We start from the raw sequence: 23,832 nt of genomic DNA on the forward strand, positions 1-23,832 counted from the left end.
ATGAATAGCTGAGTCCAGCTGGCTGGGATTGCATTTGTGGGCAGGACAGGGTCGAGCTGAGCTTCACCATAATGCCAAGTGACTTGTGGGTAGAGTGGAAGAAGTTCAGGCATGGTCCATACTCAGAGGGTCCAAGGCTGGATCTGGCAAACCTCCCAAGAAGGATCTGTCTGGGGTCCAAGTGTCAATATGGCCCCCTACTAGAAGGGCCTTCTCAGTGGTTACTACGACAACTTTATCAGCCAGACTCTTTGCTCAAGAGTCTCATTTTTCCAGGGCATCAACTGGTTTCTGACCAACTCCCTTTCTTTTTATTTTATTGGTCAGAGATCTCTTTCTCTGGAAGGGTTGAGAGCCTTCAAGAAAAAAACCCCAAAGTTCTGGGGCTCTAGATTAAAGCCTAGGCTTCCCCTCTCCTCTGCTGTTACTTTCTGAGAATTCTGCTGACCCTAACCTATTTGGCTATAGGGATTTACAAAGACAGACAATAAAAATCACCTTGTGATTATAAATGATTCAACTTTGAAAGAACCTTGCTCCGAGATTAGAGGAATCAGCTCTTATTTTTTGAAAAAAAAAAAAAAAAAAAAAATCATTTTTGACTCCCTGACATTCTCTTGAGTCCCTGCTGTGAAGAAGCACTAGGGACATGTATAGATGTTGTCACCTTTAATCCTCCAATAGTCCTGTGAGTAGGAGTTATTATCCTTATAGTTTTCCCATGGAAGGACGAACAAGGCCAGAAGTGAGATGTTATTTCTCCAAATCTACTAAAAGACAGAGGCAAAGGTTCTACAGGCCTTCCAAACTAAGGCTATTATCCCTAATTCAGGACCTTGTCCCGTTTTTTGGCAAGTGATAACTTTCTTCCCTGGCCCTCTGGGTTCCATGTTAATGAATGTTCTACACTTAACCCTCATTTAACATAAGTCCACAGCTTTTAAACAATCCTCTGTCTTTTGATGTTAATTTGTGGTTACTGGAAAAAATCGCTCCCCAGTGAGAAAGTCCGTATGTCATCTTTGTGAGTGTCCTAGGTTAGTAGGTCCTATCTTGTCAGGCAAATTAGAGGGGGAAAGTAGCCAGCAGTAAAACTGACCCTCATCACTGATAAGGAAAAGAGAGATTGCTAAAATGACCCAGGGATAATCCATTTTATTTGGCAACATTCCTTTGAGGGTCTCAGCCCAAAATTTTTAAGGGCATAAACAAGGCAATTATAAATTTCATAAGGAATGGATAGCGGCCAGACATATGAGAGAATAATGGACAGAACTGGCATAGATCCTGGGCCAATTTGCCAAATTTTAGATCCACTGTATGTTGTTTAACTTTCTCATTTTACTCTCCCTTGAGCCAGTTCAATCCAGGATTCACCCCATATCCCAGCAAGGAAACAAGAAGGTTGGTGGCAGGGAGATGAAGTTTTACAAGTAGACTTCTGAATTTGTGATCATCTTACAATCTTAGTTAAGATTATTTTGGATGCAAGTAAAAGAGATCAATTATAAACTTTCTCCAGCAAGAACGAAGAATCAATCTTAAGGAGGAAGGGTGGGGAGTGGAGAGAGAGAGAGAGAAGGTTCTGGAATTTAGCTCTCTTGAGAACCAGGGACTGGGAAGGGATCTGGAGTCCCCAAATCTGTGCTAGGGGGTCTCTTTCTCTCATAGTCTCAGCCTTTGCACCTCTTGGTGTCTGCCCATTCTTGCTCTTCTCTGCATTTGTGACTGTCCATTGGGAATTTATAGCATCTCTTTTCCAGCCACACTCTGAGATGGTGTTTCTCAGACCAAATGCTGAATCTGCATCTCAGTTGAGTCAGAGTCCTTTCCAATTCAGCCATTTCTGTTAGGGAATGGGGTCACGTGTCATGAACATGCCGGCGGACTCCCCACCTCTGTAGGTGCTAAGACAGTTCCCAAAAAATAGCAGCTGAGCAGATATCTATTATAATGTGTGTGGTAGTTTTGAAAATATTTTCTAATACTTTGAAGCTGGTGTATAGAAATGGAGTTTAATTTTGTATGTTGATCTTATAATCAACAACATAGTTAAATTGCCACATTAATTCTAACGATCTGTTTGTAGTTCTTTTGGGTTTCCTATGAAGATAGTCCTATCATCTGAGAAAAATGATAGCTTTGTTTCTTCCTTTCCAATCATTTGCATTTGTTTCTTTGCCTATATTATAGAAGTGGCAAGAATTTCCAGTGCAATGGTTAAAGGAAGTGGTTCATAACAGGCACCTGTATTTTATCCTTGACTTTAAAAGAAATGTGTTTACTATTTCACCATTAAGGATATTATTTGGTGTGGGACTTGTACAGATATTCTTATTATGTTAAGGAAAAGCCTGTTTTACTCTTCATTTATAAACAATTTTGTGCATGTGTGCATTTATTTGAGTGGTTTTAAAATTAAATATATTCATTTTATGGAATTTTTATCTGCATTTATTTTATTGAGATGATTGCACATTTTATTCCTTTTAATCTGTTAATGTGATGAATTTACATTAACAGATTTTCTAATGTTAACAAATCTTGAGTTTCAGGATATATACAACTCAGTCATGATGTATGTGTGTGTATTTAAAAAGCTGCTGATTTCGTTTGGTAATATTTGTTTAGGGTTTTCTGCTCTGTGATTATGAATGAGGTTGGCCTCTGCTATTCTTTTCTAGGGGTGTCCTTAATCTAGTTTGGATATCCAGGCTACATCACTCTCATTAAATGACTTGAGGGTGTTTCTTATTTTTCTATTCTCTGGAAGAGTTTGTATAGAATTGAATTATCTGTTCCTTGAATATTTGGTACAAATATAACTATAAGGCTAAACAGACCTTGTGGTTTCTTTCTAAGAACATGTAAAATAATTGGTTTTGTTTCTTTCCTTGATATAAGCTATTCAGGTTTTCTGTTCTTGAGTCTGTTTTGCTAATTTTTATTTTCCTAGTAATTTGTTCGTTTCTTCTTAGTTTTAAAATTTATCAACCATAAAGTCTATGATACCCTTTTCTCTTTTTAGCCCCTGCTGTATGGGTAGTTATGCCCCTTTGCCATTCCTAATATTGTTTGTTTTCCACAGCCGCCTTGTCACATGATCTATTTTGTATATTTTTTCAAATAATAAATTTTTGGCTTTGTTGATCTTTTCCACTATATCTGGTTTTTCTATTTCATTGGTTTTTATCTTTATTACTTATTTTCTTCTGAGACAAGGTTTCACTGTGTCACCCAGGCTAGAGTGCAGTAGCGTGATCATGGCTCTTGGGCTCAAGCGATCCTCCCAGCTCAGCCTCCCAAGTAGCGTAGCTGGTATTACAGGTGTGTGCTATCATGCCCAGCTAATTTTTAAAATTTTTGTTGAAATGGGGGTCTCACTATGTTGTCCATGCTAGTCTCAAACTCCTGGGCTAAAACGATCCTCCTGCTTCAGCCTCCCAAAATGTTGGGATTACAGGAGTGAGCCACCATGCCTGTCCATTGCTTGTTTTCTTCTACTTTCTTTGGGTTTATTCTCCTGCTTCTCCTATAGTATCTTAATTTGAATATTATCTTATCTTCTCCATTTCTCTTTTTCTATTATAAACATTTAAAATGATAACTTTTCTTTTTAAATGCTGCTTTGATTATATCAACCATGATTTGATATATCAGATTTTCAGTTTATTGATTCTAAATTTATTTTAATTTCCATGGTGACTTATTTGACCTACAAATTAGTTGATTATGTTTTTCAGTTTTCTGATGTCTGGTGTTTAAAAAATATAGCCAACATTTGTTGAATTCTTACTATATGTCAAGTATCTGTCTTCACGCTTTACATTCATTAACATAGTTTCTCACAATGGCCCTATAGAGAAGGACTGTTCTGATCCTAATATTATGTATGTGAAAAATGGGACACTGGGAGTTTAAGCAAGTTGCCCAAGATCACACAGCTCCTGAGTTGGCAGAGCTGACATTCAAATCCAGGCTATTTGGCTAGGGAGTATAACTACTGTACACTAGTGGCTTTTTTAGTTACAGTTCTTGTTGTTGTTATTATCATTATAATTACTTTTATACATATATATATATTTCTATTAATTCCATCGTAGAGAAAATGGCCCGTGTCATAAAGATTTTTTGAAACTTTTTTATGTCTTGTTCTGTGGTCTAGAGGCTGGTCAGTTTCCATGTATACCTCAGAGGAGTGCGTCTTCTGCAACTGGATGCAGGGTTTCAAAGGTGACCAATAGATCAAGCTTCTTAGTGGCATTATTCAAATATGCCCTATTCTTACTGAGGTTTTGGCCTGTCTGATCTGTCAGTTATTGAGAGATGTGTGCTGAAATCTGCCACTGTTGATAGTGGATTTGTCAGTGTATTCGTCCATTTTTGCACTGCTACAAAGAACTACCTAAGACTGGATAATTTATGGGAAAAAAAGAGGTTTAATTAACTCACAGTTCCACAGGCTGTAGAGGAAGCATGGGTGGGTGTCCTCAGGAAACTTACAATCATGGCGGAAGGTGAAGGGGAAGCAATTATGTCTTACCATGGCAGAGCAGGAGAGAGAGAGAGAAGTCGGGGGGAGCAACACACTTTTAAATGATCAGATCTCGTGAGAAGTCATTCCTTATCATGAGAACAACAAGGGGGAAATCTACCCCATGATCCAGTCACTTCCCACCAGACCCCTGCTCCAGCTGGACATGAGATTTGGGTGGGGACACAAATCCAAACTATGTCGGTGTCTCTTTGTAATTCTATCAATTTCAGTCTCATTATTTTGACATTGCATTATTAGATGTTTATAAGTTTTAAATTATTATATTTTCCCAGTGAATTGAGTATTCGATCTTCATGTAGTTGACTCCCTTTATCAATAGCAATGACTTAAAATGTATTTTGTCTAATATTAACATAAGGACAAAAGCCTCCATTTGGTTGGCATTTACCTGTTATATCCTTATAATTTCAACTTTTCTGTGTTATTGTGTTTATGTGTCTTATAAACAACATTTGTCTATTTTTAAAATTGAATCTACCTCGACAATCTCATTTTTATCTGTTTAGTCCCAGTAATTATTGTCATCACTGATATATTTGAATTTATGTTTTCCATCTTACTCTTATTTTCTATTTGTTGAGTCTTATCTCTGCTTGTTTGGACTTACAACCTTCAGCTTTATGGTGTTTATTTTCCCCTTTCCATTCTTCCCTTTTATGGTTTTCACTCTACTTACACTTATTTTGTGGCCACCCTAGCAATTTTAATATGCACATTTAACTTACAAAGTCTAAAGGTAATTATTAGCATTCTTTTCTCCCAATAACAGAAGAGCTTAGATTGCTTTAACTAATCATCAGCTCCCACCCTCTAAACTACTGTTGGCCACTGCTCCAATACTGTGTTTTTTAATCCCACAAATTAGCCATCATGTTTATTATTATATGGAATCATTTTTTCTTCAGAGTTACCACCTTTTACCAATTTCTTTGCTCACAATTCCTTCTTGCATCTCTGTAGTCATTTCCTGGTTTCTGGAGTACTTTCTTCTAAACACCATTTAGTGTGGGTCTGTAGTTTTTGTCTGAATCTGTCTGTTCCATCTCAATCTATAGAGGTTACATATTGTTCAGTATAGAATTCATTGTTGATAGTTATTATCTCTTAGCACTTCGAAGTTTTGCTTATCTAGATTTCCTTGTTGCTGAGGAATCAGCTATCTAATAGTAATTTTTCATGGCAATCTATTTTTTCTTTCTGTTTCTTTTAAGGTATTTTATTTGTTGTCTTGACCGATGGTTTCACTATAATACGTATAAATATAATTTTGGTTGTATTTTTCCTATTTGGATTCATTTGAGGTTGGTAAGTATGTGGATTTGTGTCACTAACAATTCTGTAACATTTTAGGCCATTGTCATTTTGAATATTGTTTTCCATGTTCTTTGCATTATCTCCTTCTAGGTGTATTAAGCTAATATCAATATCTGCTGCCTCTGCAGTTTTGATTCTGTTGATTTTTTTAATCTTCTGCTTGTCTTTTATTTGCCCTTGTGTTTTGTGAGCAGCCTGTGAATAAGTAGGTGGATGGTGCAGTGCTGACTGCCTCTTTCATTCTCAGCTCTCGGCAAGCCCTTCACTGTCTGCCTCCATCCCCCACTCCCAGCTAGTCCACCTCTCTCTCTCTCTCTCTCTCTCTCTCTCTGTTTCTCGCCACCTATGGTCTGTGCTCCACTCAGCAGCTGGAGTCATCTTTTAAAATCACAAATCGTCTGACTCCAAAGCTTAGAATTTATTTTTAACTTTACATTGCACCTAAACTAACATAAAATAAATCCCCAAGATGGCTGCTGAGGCCCCGGGTGACTTGACCCCTGTCTGCCCCCAAAGGCTTCTCTTCAGGTCCGTCCCACTCACTCATCACCTCCAGCCCAGCCTTCTTTCCAGGCCCTGGACATTCTGTACCCCTTCATGCCTCAGGGCGTTTGCACAGGCTGCTCTCTCAGCTGGAACAAGCGTCCTCCCATTCCCAGATTGGCTGAATTCCCTTCTTTACGTTTCCAAGTTAAGCAAGCCCTCTGAAAACCTTCTCTGGCATCTGGGTTGGAGGAGGTCTCTCTTGCTATTTATTTTCTCACAGAACCTCCCTGCCCCCATCTTTTCCTTTCTGGAACTTGCCACAGATTTTTTTTTTTTTTTTTTTTTTTTTTGAGATGAAGTCTCGCTCTGTTGCCCAAGCTAGAGTGCAGTGGTGCAATCTCAGCTCACTGCAATCTCTGCCTCCCAAGTTCAAGCAATTCTGCGTCAGCCTCCTGAGTAGCTGGGATTACAGGCACGCGCTACTACGCCCGGCTAATTTTGTATTTTTAGTAGAGACGGGGTTGTTGGTCAGGCTGGTCTCGAACTCCTGACCTTGTGAACCACCTGCCTCGGCATCTCAAAGTGCTGGGATTACAGGCGTGCCACAGATTTTTAATCACCTATTTTATTTGTCCACCTGGCCAATGTCTGTCTCTCTCATGAGGACAGGGCCATGGCTGTAGTTCACTGTGGGTAGCGTAGTGCCTAAGATGGAGGGAGCCTTGGTATGCATTTGGTGACAGGATCCATGAAGGAACTCTTTTCTGCCCACTCTGTCCAGCGAATAAGTCCTGAGAGTGCAGGGCGGCAGTGATAGTGTCCCCTCAAAGCATGCGGCAGGATGGGGCAACCTGCCATCACTCCATTGGACTCAGAATCAGGAGACCCAACCCAGATCTCAGCTGTCACAGGACAGGTTGCCGTGACTCTCCATGCTCCCAGATCCCCTCACATACGGTTTCTGCACCACTGGGCACGGTGGAGGTCACAGGCATAAAGTTAGTGCCACCCAAAGACATGGTGCCTCCTGGTTGGTGGGTCAGTCTCTGTATTTTTAACTGGCCTCCTCTAACAAATAAGATAAGATCGATTTAATCTGTTTTGTCTTCTTCAGATTAACAGAATTTACCTTCATTTGTTTAAAAAGGGGAAAGAATGCCTGTTTCTAATTTGTTCTGATATATTTATTAAATGTAATCATATAGTAAAAAATTCAGTGATATTAAAAACAGCAGGAAAATATTAAACTTTCCATGTACAAAGTTTGGATCATAAAATATGTTTCGTGGGGCTCTCACTGAAACGAGACACAACCTTCATGACACTCGCAATTAGTTGCTAAGAGGCTCGATGTAACCCAGAAGGCAGAGAGCGCAGGAGCTGTCTACTGAGTGAGCTCTTGCTTCACAGAGCCCAGGTTCTGGCTGCTTCCCTCTCTGAGGATTCTGCTGGTGTTTGGAACATGGGTTTAGAGTTCCCTCTGTCTATCCCGTGTTTCTTTCTCTCCTTCTTAGGAATAAAGTAAGCTCACGGAAAATCTTACTCACTTTGTTTTTTCGGATGAAACCTGTTTCTTCTGCTACCCCCCTTTTTTTTCCCACCACCCATCGACCCCACCAAGAATATACAAACAAATACCCCACTCTGGAGTCCAATGTAGAAAGGAGAAAAATTTCATATCGTAATGAAAACCTAAGGTGCTACTTACTGAGTGGCTTGCATTGATGCCTTAGGAAAGGACTTCCTCAGACTCCAAAAGATTTGTTCATGTTGGAGAGGCAGTTAACATTGATTTATCTCTGGTCATGAACAGATACAGTTTGAGCTAACACTTCCCACACGCTGTATTTGCCTGTGCTGGCTGCTATACGAAGTGCCATAGACTGGGTGGATTAAACAACAGGAATTTCTTTTCTCACAACTCTGGAGCTGGAAGTCTGGGATCCAGGTGTGGGCAGGGTTGGTCTCTTCTGAGGCTCTCTTCTTGACTTGTGGATGACCATCTCCTTCCTGTGTCTTCACACAATCCTCCGTATGTGTCTGTGTCCTGATATCCTCTTATAAGGATGCCAGTCAATATTGAATTAGGGCTGCCCAATTACCTCCTTTAATGTTAATTACCCCTTTTAAGGTCCTGTTTTGAAATACAGCCACATTCTGAGATTGTGGGGGTTAGGACTTCAACATAAGAATTTTGTGGGGGACCAGGGGTGGTGGCTTATGCCTGTAATCCTAGCACTTTGGGAGGCCGAGGCTGGCGGATCACCTGAGGTGAGGACTTCCAGACCAGCCTGGCCAACATGGTGAAACCCCATCTCTACTAAAAATACAAAAAAAAGGCGGGCGTGGTGGTGGGCGCCTGTAATCCCAGCTTACTCTGGAGGCTGAGGCAGGAGAATCACTTGAACCTGGGAGACGGAGATTGCAGTGAGGCGAGATCACGCTGCTGCACTCCAGCCTGGGTGACAGAGTGAGACTCCATCTCAAAAAAAAAAAGGGAATTTTGAGGGGACACAGTGATATAGCCCATAGTACCTGCATGTGCACGCACACGCGTACACACGCACACACACACGCACACATGCACACACACATGCATACACACACACGCACACACACTCTCATGCATACTGTCTGTAATTTTCTATAGGCCTCTTCCAACTAAATTTTTAGTTTTAATCTGAGATATAGCAAAGGCCCAGTGATAAGGTCTTGCAATGAAGCGATTCCCAACAGAGACATACGGGGTGAGAGCCCCATGCACCCTCAGTGAAGCATCATTGGTCACGTGTCAGCCATGGGGAGAGCAGGCTGGCCCAGCACACAGGCCAGTCTGTATGTGGAATGGTCCCTGACAACTGGAACAACCGCTATTGGTTCGGGGGCCCTCACGCTGCAATCAGCACCACCACAGCTGGGAAGGACAGGGATGAGGTTTTAGGGAACTGATCCCCCAGGCTTCCATTCAGTTGGCAGCTCCAAATGGACACAGAAGCTTGTGAATTATGTGTGATGTGGCAGGCTTCCTGCTGAGCAGGCATCTGTGGTACCCTGGTTAAAGCCAAGACAATTCAGAGGCTGAGAGAAATGAAACCGAATCCCCAGGGCAGAGGGATCCCATGGGCAGCAGATGGAAGGAAAATGCCCTGTGGCAGGAGTGGGAGTGGAGAGCATGAAATGCAGGTGTGGCAATTTCCCCAGAATACTTTGGACTCCCCTGGACAATGCCACAGAGGACCCTGGGCATCCTGGGACACCAAGGAGCCTGTGCTTCCTCCTGGGCAGATGCAGGTTCTCATCTGTCGGCTGTTGGAGGGCTGCACTGGAGAGGAGAACATGTGGCACCTGGCATGTCTCCCTGTAGAACAGTCCCTGCCCTGCCCTGGGAGCTAATGGATCTTTTCCACCTGCAGCAAAAATAGACTTGATTCAGATACCTCGTCCTGAGATTGGCTTACCCAGGCCTACACGGCCCCTCCAGGCTGATGAGACCCCTCACGCATTACCTCTGAATGAAACACAGGGTCCAGGCAGATGGAGTTCCAGGGACAGAGCGGGGCAAACCTTGGAATCTTGCTTGGCTGAGTGTGGATGACCCCTTGCCTGACTCAAGGCTTGAGGGAGATGACAGAGGGTTAATCGAGGATGGCAGGCCCTCCATGTGGCTCTGCACTCAGCCCTGTCTCTCCTGAGCCTGAGGCCACAGCCTTGCCCTGCACCGTGAACCCCAGGCAGGAGGCTGTCAGCTCTTGGCCCAGCTCCCCTGGGGCCTCGGGTGATATTCAGCTTCAGAAGTCCTGCTCTTCTCCCAGCCCTGTGGATCCCACTCAGCATCAGGTGGCTACTGCAGGAAGCCCTCTGCCTTTGTTTTTCTTGGGCACCGGCTCAAAGTCCCTTTAAGTGCGAAGTCTTTATTCCTGGTTTCCTCCTTCTCCACTTCCTCCCCCTGAAAAGAGCTAATGGCCAGTTGTCACTGGAGCCCAGGAGAGGCTCCTTCCTTCCCTCTCACCTGGGCTATTTTCCTGTGCCACACCTGTCCTGGTCTTTGTGAGGCATGGCCACCTCCATGCTGGGCTGATTAGAAGTTCACCTCACATCCTTTGAGAGAGCTTGAGTCACCTCTAGTTGCCATTTCTAGCCTACCTCCCCGCCACCCCCCGAGAATGAGGGATGCTGGGACACTGCCCAGGATCAGCATTCAGCACCCCAGGCTATAGAAGCTGAGGCAAGGTTTACATTCACCATTCTGCACCCATTCTTCTTTCAGCGATGACTGCATATATCATTAGCTGTGTTCAGTAAGGGCCAAGCAAGACCAAGATCTCAGAGTCAAAGTTGGGTACCACATACAGGCCAGAGTAGCACAAGGCAGGGGTTGGGGACAGGTGGGAAAATTGCTACCCAAGGCCACAGGTGATCACAGTCAGATCCGGGGGCTGGAAGGGAGGAGTATAAGGCTGCTTGTCTTAAATAAAGGGCAAGGGGCTAGAAAGCAAAGGTGGTGGGTGAGGCAGCTGTTTTAAACAGAGAGGTAGGGACACCTTTCTTGCAGTGGAACTTCTTCAGACCTGAGATGGAAATGAAATGAGGGAGCCCCCACGGAGGTCTGAGGGGAGTGTTCCAGACAGTGGGAACAGGATTGCAAAACCCCAGGGAAGTGGGCAAGCCGGTGTGGCCAGAATGAACCCAAGCAAGGTTCAAGGAAACCTCGCTGAACTTCAGTTTTTTCATCCTGAAAACTGGAGTGATGAGATGTGAAAAGTAGAAATGACACATTGTATATAGTGCATATGAAAGTTGACCCTCAGTAGTGGCCACCATGACTGTCCCTTCTCTGGGCACACGCTGTGGTGCTGGTCTGTAAAGACGTGTGAAGGTCTCATCTGGCTGTACCTTCCATGTGCAGTCATGGCCCTCCTCCTCTCACAACATTCCATGGCTCCTTTTTACCCAGATCAGCTCCATTGTTGGCTTCCGGGTCTTCATTTCCTCCCCCACCAATCCCGCCAACTCCTCCCTCCATCCTTGTGATCCTTTAGTCCAATCCTGAGCCTCTTTCTTGGGGTCTTTCTCAGGCACCCTCCACTTGGGAGGTTGTGAATGACTTTTTTCCTTCTTTTTTTTTTTATATAAATTTTCTGAGTTTTTTGTTTTTGTTTTGTTTTGTTTTTTGTTTTTTTACATTGCTTGTGTATTACTTTTAGTAATTAAAAAAACAAAAAGTTCATTTTTAGTTAAAAAGTGATGCAGACGCACATGCACAAACTGTTTATAATCATTTGTCTCCAAAGAATTTGAGGCCTCAACTGTAGAATTTAAGTCACTCAAGAAGATGGCTGCAAGCCCCATTCAGAGACTGCTCTATGCCATGGGTCTTTCTCTAAGCTGCGTACACATTTACCCAGGACACGGATGCTGGGACTTTCTAAGCCTGACTAGTTTCTAAGTGGGTCACCTCAGGGTCCCATGGATTGAGACTCCTGTGAGGCCAGGCCTTTCTGGTTTATTCTAAAGAAATCAGGTCATAAATATACCTTGTTACTTTCAGGAGATGGGAAGCAACATGATAGCCACAACCCTGCCTCCCATGTGGTTGGACTTTGATTTTTCTTGTTGCCATTTCATTTTCAGCTACCTGCAAGCTGTTTGAGGGCTGTGAGCCTTGTTACCTCAGTTCTCAAGGGCCAGGTAGAGTCCAGAATCAACATCCAGTTTCACTTGACTTTCAAACTAGAAGAGGAGCTCACAGCTGAGTTTCACCATGTAGGAGAGAAAGGAATTATACTGCATGTGAAGGGCTGATACAAAACATCTTTGTGCTCCCAGAACTCCATTGCCTGTTCTTTGAGAGACTACTGGTGTCTGTTTGCTGGTTCTGCCCTTTGAGTAGATTCTCTTTCTCATCATTTTAAAGCCGGATTGCCTGACTTCCAGGGCAGGGTAGAAGTAAGTATAAAAAGTGTCAGAGAGCAACAAAGAGCCTGTTGCCCTCTCCTCCACTGGAAGAGAGGAGAGCAAAATGCTCAGGAGAAAAAAAAAAGCACTTTGTTTCTTCAACATTAGTATTTTGAGTGTTTTGCAGCTGAACTTCTTAGGTACAACCACTGCTTCTCAACACTGAGGTTCTACATTAGTCTGTTCTCATACTGCTTAATAAAGACATACCCGAGACTGGGTAATTATTAAGGAAAGAGGTTTGATGGACTCACAGTTCCATATGGCTGGGGAGGCCCCACAGTCATGGCAGAAGATGAAGGAAGAGCAAAATCACGTCTTACATGGTGGCAGGCAAGAGGGCATGTGCAGGAGAACTACCCTTTATAAAACCATCAGATCTTGTGAGACTTATTCACTACCTTGAGAGCAGGGCAGGAAAAACCCACTGCCATGATTCAGTTACCTCCCACTGGGTCCCTCCTATGACACATGGGGATTATTACAATTCAAGATGAGATTTGGGTGGGGACACAGAGCCAAACCATATCAGGTGGTATATTTAGTGTTACTCTTCTTCCACATCAGAACTTGACAGATGATTCAAGAACATTCCAACACAATCCTGAGCCTCACTTGCTTCATCTGTAAAATGGGGATAATGCCTACTTCACAGGGCTGTTGTGAGGATTAAAGGGATTCTGTGAGGTAAAGGAAGTCTGTGTGAAGAACCAGCACAGTATCTAGCATAGAGGGCACTGTAGAATGAGAAGGGTGAAAATGAGTCCACTGTAGCCTTATGGAGAAATCACTCTGTGGCAGGACCGCACTTTATCAGAACCTGATTTCATGTGGTTTGCCCACAAGGCAATTTTAATCCTGTGATTATTATGGGGTAGGGGGAAGTGAACTTCTGGTTGGAAATGTTACTGATTTACTTACCCATAAACAAAATCAGTTTAACCTTATGAAGGTAATTAAGGCTTCTGCTGGGGACTCCTTTGCTTCTGTAAACTGCAGGTGGTAACACCACCCAGTCAGCCTTGATGGGGAAGAGGGAAAGGTGCCTGGAGGCCCGAGCCTTCCAGGGTGGCTATCCCCACAGGAGCAGGAATGATGCTCACAAGTTTTCAGGAATCTGAGGGCAGCAGGAACCTGGAAATCCAGACTTCTAAGACCCCTGTGGCCATTTTCAGAAATGAAGCAGGTCCCCCAGGCATGAAAGATACCTGGAGATTCGAGAGTATGACTGCCCCTGGGCCTCTGTGGCTTGAAAATATTATTGGAGCAAAACTTGTCATTCCTTATTCAGAGCTAAAGTGCTCACTGCACATACTCCTGGGAGAAGTAACAGGACAGTCAGCTCTGACGTGACTGGACACAGGCAGAAGTGATTTGTGGAAGCGGGCTTGGACACGGGGAACAATTCCAGATATTTCACAGGGAAGACAAAGAGCTGGAAGAAGGAGGTAGTGCAGAGGCCCTCAGAAGGGGAAGGACCTGGGGCCACACAAAGACAGGCTTTGCTTCTTCCATGTTTTGCTTGGGGCCAAACTTACTTTCTCCTGTGTAGCTGATTCTCTGGTTTGTGTGCAGAAACACTGCCAACACTGCCATTTAAATAAGGATTTCAGGAAGTAAAAGGAAAAAAAATACTGGAGTGAGAATTTATGGTGCAGAGTATTTAATGATATTAAGATGCAGAGTGGCAATTTAAGACATTTATGCTGCCTCCCAAGGAGTTTTGTAGGTATACAGGCTAATTTTCAGAAGGGTTGCTGGGGGTGGGGGAGGCATCATTTGCCTACATTCGGTGAGGTATAATCACTAGTCCCTTGGCATTTATTAGAACTTGGAAGAAAGATGGAAAAAAATCAGTCTACTTTATTGAAATCTTTTGCAGAAACATGACACAGCCATTTTCAAATAGTTTTTATTACCACCAAAATAATATTCACGAACTAAAAGCTAATGTAAGGAATCAAAATTCTTACAGTGGTTATTTTGGCTAGGAGAAATATGATTGTTTACCTCTTTTCAATTTTCTGTATATTTTTTAATTTTAAAGAAAATGTGAGTCCTATGTAGTGACGGGATCACAAATTTGAAATGTGTGTGTGTGTGTTTTTCTCTTTCTGCAACAGGGTTACATGATGGAAAATCGAATCTCAGGCTTAAAGTGTGACACAGATGTGTTTGCCACTTTTGAAGGTGACAATGTTGTTATGCTTCAGGTAAGATTTGGGAAATGTTTTTAAGATCAAGAGTTATCCAGAAGTCTGAAGTGTTTCATGTATTTTATCTTTATCTGATTGCCTTCTTTAATTGGCAGGTGCTTTCCTGTTAGGCACTTGATATTTGTTGTAGCTGAACTGGGGATTACATTATTTCTCTCTTAGCTGATCTTTGACTTTGAATTATATCTTTTTGGTTTAAGAAAACCACTTATACATAGGGAGTCAGATTCGTCTACTGGGAAGGGTATTTTGAAAGAGTATGTAATGCCCCAGAAGATGAACAAGCAAAAAACATGAGAACCCAATTTACAAAAGAACGGCAATGCATCAGCCTCCTAATGATCAAGGAAATGCATATTAGACTATTCTGCAATACTGTTTTCCTTTCTCAATCCAATCGGCTCATGTTTTCAAGTATGTTGAAGTCCCCGTGTTGGCACAGGGGGGTCCTTTTGCATGTTGCTGTTGAACTGTATATAATTCTACTTCTGGGCTGTATTTTAAGATAACAGCCTGAAATACAGAAAACTTCAAGGCACAAAGATTTTCACCCGTACATTATTTATTATAGCAATAATGTTGGAGTCCAAATTTTCAACAATGGGAAAATTATTATACAGTATAAATCATGCTCTGGCTACTCAGTGGGGAATTATATGGCTTTTAAAATAGTGCTTTCAAAGAGTGCTATTTATAACAGAAATTTAAAACTTGTAAGTAAAAATGATACAAAAACATACGGTCATCCATTGCTTAACAACAGGAACATATTCTGAGACATTTGTCATTAGGCTGTTTCATCGTTGTGTCAGCATCATAGAGTGCACTCACACAAACCTAGATGGCACAGCCTACTCCGCACCTAGGCTATGTGGTGGAGCCTATTGCTCCTACGCTACACACCTGTACAGCATGATACTGTACTGAATACCATAGGCTACTGCAACATAATTTTTGTTTATTGATACATAATATTTGTACATATATAAGGGATACATGTGATGTTTTGTTACATGCCTCGAGTATGTAATGATCAAGCCAGAGTTTTTAGGGTGTCCATCACCTCGAGTATTTATCATTTCTGTGTGTTGGGAACATTTCATGTCCTCTCTTCTGTGTATTTTGAAATATGCAATATATTGTTGTTAACTAGAGTCACTCTACTCTGCTATCGAACATTATAACTTATTCCTTCTACCTGACTGTATATTTTTACTGATTAATCAACTTCTGTTCATTCCTCCTACCCACCCGACACACCTTTCCCAGCCTCTGGTATCTATCATTCTACTCTTTACTGCTATGAGATCAACTTTTTTAGCTCCCATATATGAGTAAGAACATGCCATATTTGTGTTTCCGCGCCTGACTTATTTCACTTAACATAATGACCTCCAGTTCCATTCATGTAGCTGCAAATGAAATGATTTCATTTTTTATAGCCAAATAGTATTCCATTTTGCATATATACCATATTTTCTTTCTCCATTTCTTTGTATGATGGGTATTTAGGTTGATTCCACATCTTTGCTGTTGTGACTAGTGCTGCAATAAACATGTGGGTGCAGGTATAACTTTGATATATTGATTTATTTTTCATTTGGATAAATACCCACTAGTGGGATTGCTGGATCATAGGGTAGTTCTATTTTTAGGGTTTTTTTGTTTGTTTGTTTTTGTGTTTGAGAAACCTCCATACTGTTTTTTATAGTGGCTGTACTAATTTACCTTCCCACCAACAGTGCCTAACACAATATTTATGTTTAAGTATTTGCATATGGAAGCACATCAAAGCATAGATAAGGTGATGTGTTGTGCTATGACATCATGATGGCAGAGATATTGCTAGGTGATGGGAAATTTTTAGCTGGGGCACTTGACTGTATAAAGAATGTGATCATGATTTGGAGTTCTCAAAAAAGGACAATAGGGACTCCTGGCCTGCTAAGATAGAGTAGCCCCATTCCTCACAGATTTTCCTCTTCACAGTTAAACTCCCTGGACAAAATACAACAGACAAGCATGGGAAGAGAAGACCCTGGAAGGGGGAGGGAAGAAGGAGGCTGCCTAGGGACTTTGGGACTTGAAGAATGAAACAGCAATAAGGTCTCTGGATTTCCTTATTGTCTCCCATATATCCCAGACAGGATACACATCCCCTATATCTCTAATAGGCACACACAAAATATGCTCCAGGAGACACCTAATCCCCTAGCCAAAGGACCAGGAAGATGGTGGCCTGATGACCGAAAATCTTTTTGGTAATACCCATGCTATACCAGCCAGACACAACAAAAAAACATAACCACTCTCCCCACAATTTCCGCCTCGCTGGGAGCTGATCTTCCACTGGATCCCTGACCTAAGGAAGCAGGCAAAAGCAGGGGTAGTACTCCCATCCCCCACCCAGTGGCCTTAGTGGGACTGAGCAGGGAGCTCATCTTTCATTCCTCTCCTGGTGGAAACAGGTGGCGCTCAGATTCCCCACCAGAGTCAGCAAGGCCCGGTGGCGAATCCACCCCCACTCAGCAGCAACAAGAACCAATGAGGTGGCTTAAGGTGGAGCCCACCACCAGTGTGCTTCTGCTACCCACCCCGGGGCCAGCAGGGGTCCAGCAGGGAGCTGAGTCTCTACTCCCACCTGACATCGATTAGACTAACCAGGAGGTGTGAGTAGGGACTAGTCACTACTCTGTGTTCTACCCACCCCTGGTGTCAGTGAGCCCAGTGAGGAGCTGAAGCTCCACACCCACAAGATGACAAGAAACTGGAGCAAGTAGTGTGCAGCAGAGCCCGTGGACACTTTGACCTCTTCCCTCCCTGCCCCCTAAACCCCTAAAGGGGATTTAGTGGGGAGCTGAGCCTCCAGCCTCACCTGGCATCAACAGAATGAAACAGGATGGAGTGGGGGAGTTAATATCCTTCTTCCTCCTCCCCTATTTTTAGCAGGAGCCAGTAAGCAGCGGAGCCTTCACCTCATCCAGCATCAATGAGGCACAATGACGTGGTGGGAAATGGGGATAGTTGGCCCTGTGCTTCCCCACTCCCTTCCCTGATGTCAGCAGGGCCAAGAGGGAACAGAACTTGCCCCCCACCTGTCTCCAACAAGGCAATATACGTCAGCGCTTCTTTTCCCCCAGCATGGTGTCGACGGGACCCCGCAGGAAAGTGAACATATACCCATCAGGACCTTTTGCTACACTTCAAGATTAAATATCATCTCATAATATCATATCTAAATACACTGGGTACAACAAAACATCACTTGTTATAAAGGAACCAAGAAAATCACAACTTAGAAAGTCAATAGATGCTGATACCAAGAAGAATCCAATGTTGGAATTATCTGATAAGGATTTTAAAGTACCCGCTATAAAAGTGCTTCAAAGATGCATAAAAGTGCTACAAATGCTCTTAAAACAAATTTTAAAAATAGAAAAAATATATAAGCAAATAAAAGGGGACCAAATTCAAATGATAGAATTAAAAATATAATGACCAAATTAACAAACTTGCAGTCTGATCCCAGTAATAGAGTAGACATGATAGAGGGTGGAGTCAGTGAATTTGAGGCCAGATCAACAGAATTTACCCAATCTGAACAACAGAGAAGACAAAAATGAACAGAATCACACAGATCAGTGGAGCAATAACAAAAGAGCTAGCATTTGTATTATCAGAGTCTCAGGAGAGAAGTGTGTTGCTCAATGTACGTAAAGGAAATACTTCAGACAGTTAAAAAGTGAGGAGGGGCCGGGCGCGGTGGCTCACGCCTGTAATCCCAGCACTTTGGGAGGCCGAGGTGGGCGGATCACGAGATCAGGAGATCAAGACCACGGTGAAACCCCATCTCTACTGAAAAAATACAAAAAATTAGCCGGGCGTGGTGGCGGGCGCCTGTAGTCCCAGCTACTTGGAGAGGCTGAGGCAGGAGAATGGCGTGAACCCGGGAGGTGGAGCTTGCAGTGAGCCGAGATCGCGCCACTGCACTCCAGCCTGGGCGACAGAGCGAGACTCCGTCTCAAAAAAAATAAATAAATAAAAAAGTGAGGGCAAAGAGACCTAAATGGAGGTAAGTTTTCCACACTTCACTCAAAGTAGTAAAACATTAATATCACTAGACTGTGATGAGATATATTACAAATTTTTACATGTAAATAATAAGACTATACAATGTGATACTGTGAGGTTCTGGGGGAAAACCTGAAAGAAATGAAAGGAGAAATAGACAAATCAACAATTATAGTTGGAGATTTCAACACATTTATTTCAATGGTTAACACAACTACTAGACAGCAAATCAGAAAGGATATGAAAGAACTGAAAAACAGGCGCTGCTGGGCCTGCAGGTCTCTGTTGAGCCACGGATGTGGGTCTCTGTTTTGCAGGATGGGGTTTGTTAAAGTTGTTAAGAATAAGAGATTTTATTTATTAAGAGATACCAAGTGAAATTTAGAAGACGACGAGAGGGTAAAACCGGTTACTATGCTCAGAAATGCTTGGTGATACAGGATAAAAATAAATACAACACACCCAAATATAGGATAGTAGTTCATCTAACAAACAGAGATATCATTAGTCAGATTGCTTATGCCCGTATAGAGGGGGATATGATAGTCTGTGCAGCATATGCACACGAACTGCCAAAATATGGTGTGAAGGTTGGCCTGACAAATTATGCTGCAGTGTATTGTACTGGCCTGCTGCTGGCCCGCAGGCTGCTCAATAGGTTTGGCATGGACAACATCTATGAAGGCCAAGTGTAGGTGACTGGCAATGAATACAATGTGGAAAGCATTGATGGTCAGCCAGGTGACTTTACCTGCTATTTGGATGCAGGCCTTGCCAGAACTACCACTGGCAATAAATTTTTTGGCTCCCTGAAAGGAGCTGTGGCTGGAGGCTCATCTGTCTCTCATAGTACCAAATGATTCCCTGGTTATGATTCTGAAAGCAGGGAATTTAATGCAGAAGTGCACCGGAAGTACATCACGGGCCAGAATGTTGCAGATTACCTGTGCTACTTAATGGAAGAAGATGAAGATGCCTACTAGAAACAGTTCTCTCAATACATAAAGAACAGCATAACTCCAGACATGATGGAGGAGATGTATAAGAAAGCTCATGCTGCTATACACAAGAATCAAGTCTATGAAAAGAAGCCCAAGAAAGAAGTTAAAAAGAAGAGGTGGAACTGTCCCAAAATGTCCATTGTCCAGAAGAAAGATCAGATAGCTCAAAAGAAGGCAAGCTTCCTCAGAGCTCAGGAGCAGGCTACTGAGAGCTACACCAAACAATTTTCTATGACAATTTTTCAGATAAGACAATAAACTTATGGACAGTGAAAAAAAACTGAAAAACATAATCAAGCAACAGGATTTAATTAGCATGTATGGAACATGGAACACTGTATTCAACAGGAACAGCATACATGTTTTTCAAGCAGTTGTGGAATTTTCTTCAAGATGGACTATCCTGGGCCATTAAAATAAAACTCAGCAAATTTAAAGGAATTAAAAAGGTACAGAATATGTTTTCTCATCATAATAGAATGAAATGAGAAATCAAGAACAGAAAGAAAAGAATAATATCTCTAAATACTTGGAAATTAAGCAACATACTTCAAATAATCCGTAGGTTAAATAGGAAATTTTAATGGACCTTTAAAAATACATAGAAATAAGTGAGCATGAACACACAACACATCAAAATGTATGGGATGCAGATAAAATAGTGCTGAAAGGAAAATTCATAGTACTAAATGCTTATTTTAGAAAAGAGGAAAGGTCTCAACTCATTCACCTAAATCCCTACCTCAAGAAAATTGAAAGAGAAGAGCAAAATAAGTAGAAACCAAACATAAGAAAGGAAATAATAAAGTTAAGATTATACATTAATAAAATTGAAGCCAGGAGAACAATAGAGAAAATTCATGAAACAAAAGGCTGGCTCTGTAAAGAATCAACAAAGTTGATAACACTCTAGCAAGATTGACAAAGTTAAAAATTAAGAAGGCTCAAATCACCAGTATCAGGAATGAAACAGAATATATATCTAGAGATCATGCAGTCATTAAAAGATAATGAGGTTGCCAGTCGTGGTGGCTCACACCTCTAATCCCAGCACTTTGGGAGGCCGAGGTGGGCAGATTACCTGAGGTCAGGAGTTTGAGACCAGCCTGGGCAACATGATAAAACCCCCATCTCCACTAAAAATACAAAAATTAGCCAGGTGTGGTGGTGCACATCTGTAATCCCAGCTTCTCGGGAAGCTGAGGCAGGAGAATCACTTGAACTTGGGACGCAGAGGCTGCAGTGAGCTGAGATTGTGCCACTGCATTCCAGCCTGGGCGACAGAGTGAGACTTTGCCTCAAAAAAAAAAAAAAAAATGGAATACTAGAAAATAGCTTTACATTGATAAATTTGACAACTTAGAGGAAATGGACCAGTTCCTCAAAAACTGGGAACTATCCAACTCAACAAAGTTGAAACAGACAAACTGAATAGTTCTATACTCTTAAAGAAACTGAACCCTTAATAATAATATAAAAGCTCCTGAAAAATAAATCTCCCGGCCTTGAAGCCTTGGAGAATTCTATTTACCATTTAAAGAAGAATGTTACTCTCTCCTCTTCTATTTTCAGAAAATTCTATTTCCAGAAAATAGAAGAGGAGAGGGTACTCCTTGATCATTTTAGAAGGCTAGTATTACTCTGATACTAAAAGTAGACAAAGATAGAAGAAAAAAAGAATAAATCTACATACTAGTATCACTCATGAATGTACATACAGAAATCTTCAACAAAATATTAACAAATTGAATCTGGTAATGTACAAAATGAATTACACATGGCAACCTAGTGGAATTTATCTCTGATATGCAAGTTTGCTTCAACATTTAAAAGTCAATCAAATGCAATCCACCACATCAACAGACTAAAGGAGAAAAAGTCACATGATCATGTCAGTTTACACAGAAAAAACATTTGACGAAGTCCAACAACCATTCATGACAAAAACTCAGCAAACTAGGAAAGAAGGGGATTTCCTCAAATTGAAAAAGAGAGTCTACAAAAATTACAGCTAACATCATGCTTAATAGTGGAACATTGAATGCTTTTCCCCCAAGATTAGGAAAAAGGCAAGAACGTCCACTGTTATTCAACTAGCACTAAAAGTTTTAGCAGTGCAATAAGGCAATAAAAATAAATTAAAACATAGAGATTAGAAGGGAAGAAATAAAAACTGTAGCTTTCTGACAAAGTTGCAAAAGCAATCCAGTGGAGGAAAGATGGCCTTTTAAGCAAATAGCGCTGGAGTGATTGGACATCCACAGACAATAAACTGAACCTCAACCTAAGTCTGACACATTATAAAGAACTCTAACTCAAAATGAATTACTTAAATATAAAACGTAAAATTATAAAGCTTTTAGAAAACAGGAGAAAATCCTTGAGACCCAGGGATAGGGAAGAAGTTCTTAGGGTTGACATCAAAAGCACATTTCATAAAAGGAAAAATTGGTAAGCTGCATTTCATGAAAAATAATTTTTTTTGTTCTATGAAAGACCCTGTGAAGAGGATGAAAAGATAAGCTACAGACAGGGAGAATATATTTTCAAATGACATCTCCAACAAAGGACTTGAGTCTAGAATATATAAAGAACTCTCAAAACTCAACAGTGAAAAACAAACAATCCAATTAGAAAGTGGTCAAAAAACATCAAGAGACATTTCACTGAAGAGGATACACCCATGGCAAATAAGCACATGAAAATAGGTACATCATTGTACCCATTATGGAAGTGCAAATCAAAACTCCTATGAGATATTACTACATTACTATTAGAATGGCTAAAATGAATGTTAATAACATGAAAATTGAATAAGCTTTGTGGCTTGCACCAACACTGTTTTCCTGGTTGGGATGCCAGTAAATGTTGGGTAAAGTGTTACCGCTGGGAGAAAATGGATAAAGGGTGCATAGGATCTCTCTGAATTATTTTCTTATGCTTCATTGCTACAGTTACATTCATGCAAATGCTACAATTACATTTAAAGAATTTTTTTAAAAAGGTATAAAACAAAAACCTATGCATGAGTAAGTTTAGAAAGAAATAGAGCAAAATATTGATATCTCCATGTTGTAAACGGTCTTGATGATTAAAAAAGAACATTCTTTCCATTGTTATGTATCTTAAAAAGTTTATTAGAATGAGGACAGCAGCATGTAATGGCAGCTCCCCATTCCCTCTTAGCTTTTAGCGGTATCTGTAGGAGAGTAGATTATTTGGGGGAGAACTGAGACTTATAATTTAACTTGAGCTAGATTAAAAATTGTCTGTTTTTTGTCTCCCTCCTGCTTAAATGTTGTATCAAAAAATCTTCTTAAGAATATTCAGTAATTCAGACATTACATTAATTCACATTCTCCATCTCAGCTTGTGATCCAAGTGAGGTTTTTTGACAACTTTCTCTTTGAGAGTATATGTTAAACATAAGCATGGGATTCAACAGCACTTGACCCTGCAGTTGTGATTTAGGGCTTTAATTGCAAGCTCTAGCTTGTAAGCATTATGGAAAGGCTGTTTAGTGTGTTATGGGAATGGTCACAATTTCTAAATGTGAACTCAAGTGGAAGCATGGGGAAAAACAGGGACTCCTTCTTGTTTATCACATACGTGGGAGCATGGAAAATGAAATGAGGAACTCTGAACCATGAACAGCAGGAACATGCAGGGATGCTGGGCTGCAGAGAGGCTGAGCACCTGGTTGGGAGAATGAACATCAGCACAGAAAGCAGGGCACCCTATGCACTAAGAACACACACAAGTGCTCCAACGCCTAGGCTGGGGAAGGAACCAGGGCATGGTCCAGTTTTACAGTCTGCTAAGAAAGAGATCACAAGAGACCTTAAGTCCAGACTGTAAGCCTTGTTTCGACCAATTTGCCAGACAGATATCTTCCAGACACATACTGGAAAAATGCTACCTCAAGTGATGATCCAGCTGGAAACACTTCTTTTATAAGTGGCATGTGTCAAGGGTCCCCAAGGTCACCCCCAGGATTGATGATTCACTAGGAGAACTCACAGGCTTGACATACACTTATACTCATGACTGTGATTTATTACAGCAAAATCATATGTAAAAAATATATACGCACACATGCGTCTCTTTCTCTCTCTCTCACACGCACATGCACACACACATACACACAAAATGCAAGGTCAGCAAAGGAAAAAGGCACATGGGCTGAAGTCCAGAGGAAACCAGAAGCAAGTTTCCAAGAGTCCTCTCTCAA

At 41.6% G+C, this 23,832-nt stretch overlaps 1 protein-coding gene and 1 pseudogene across 1 annotated transcript in view; both read left to right on the forward strand.

The window, feature by feature from the left end:
• Positions 1–23,832, forward strand: part of ACOXL (acyl-CoA oxidase like) — a 373,858-nt gene that overhangs the window by 193,397 nt on the left and 156,629 nt on the right. The window contains 1 exon segment of the mRNA XM_055240922.2: positions 14,437–14,526. Coding sequence (XP_055096897.1) covers positions 14,437–14,526 — 90 coding nt within the window.
• Positions 18,910–19,859, forward strand: LOC129462174 (large ribosomal subunit protein uL18-like; annotated as a pseudogene).

The sequence above is a fragment of the Symphalangus syndactylus genome, chromosome 14, assembly GCF_028878055.3.
Source record: "Symphalangus syndactylus isolate Jambi chromosome 14, NHGRI_mSymSyn1-v2.1_pri, whole genome shotgun sequence".
Taxonomy (NCBI): domain Eukaryota; kingdom Metazoa; phylum Chordata; class Mammalia; order Primates; family Hylobatidae; genus Symphalangus; species Symphalangus syndactylus.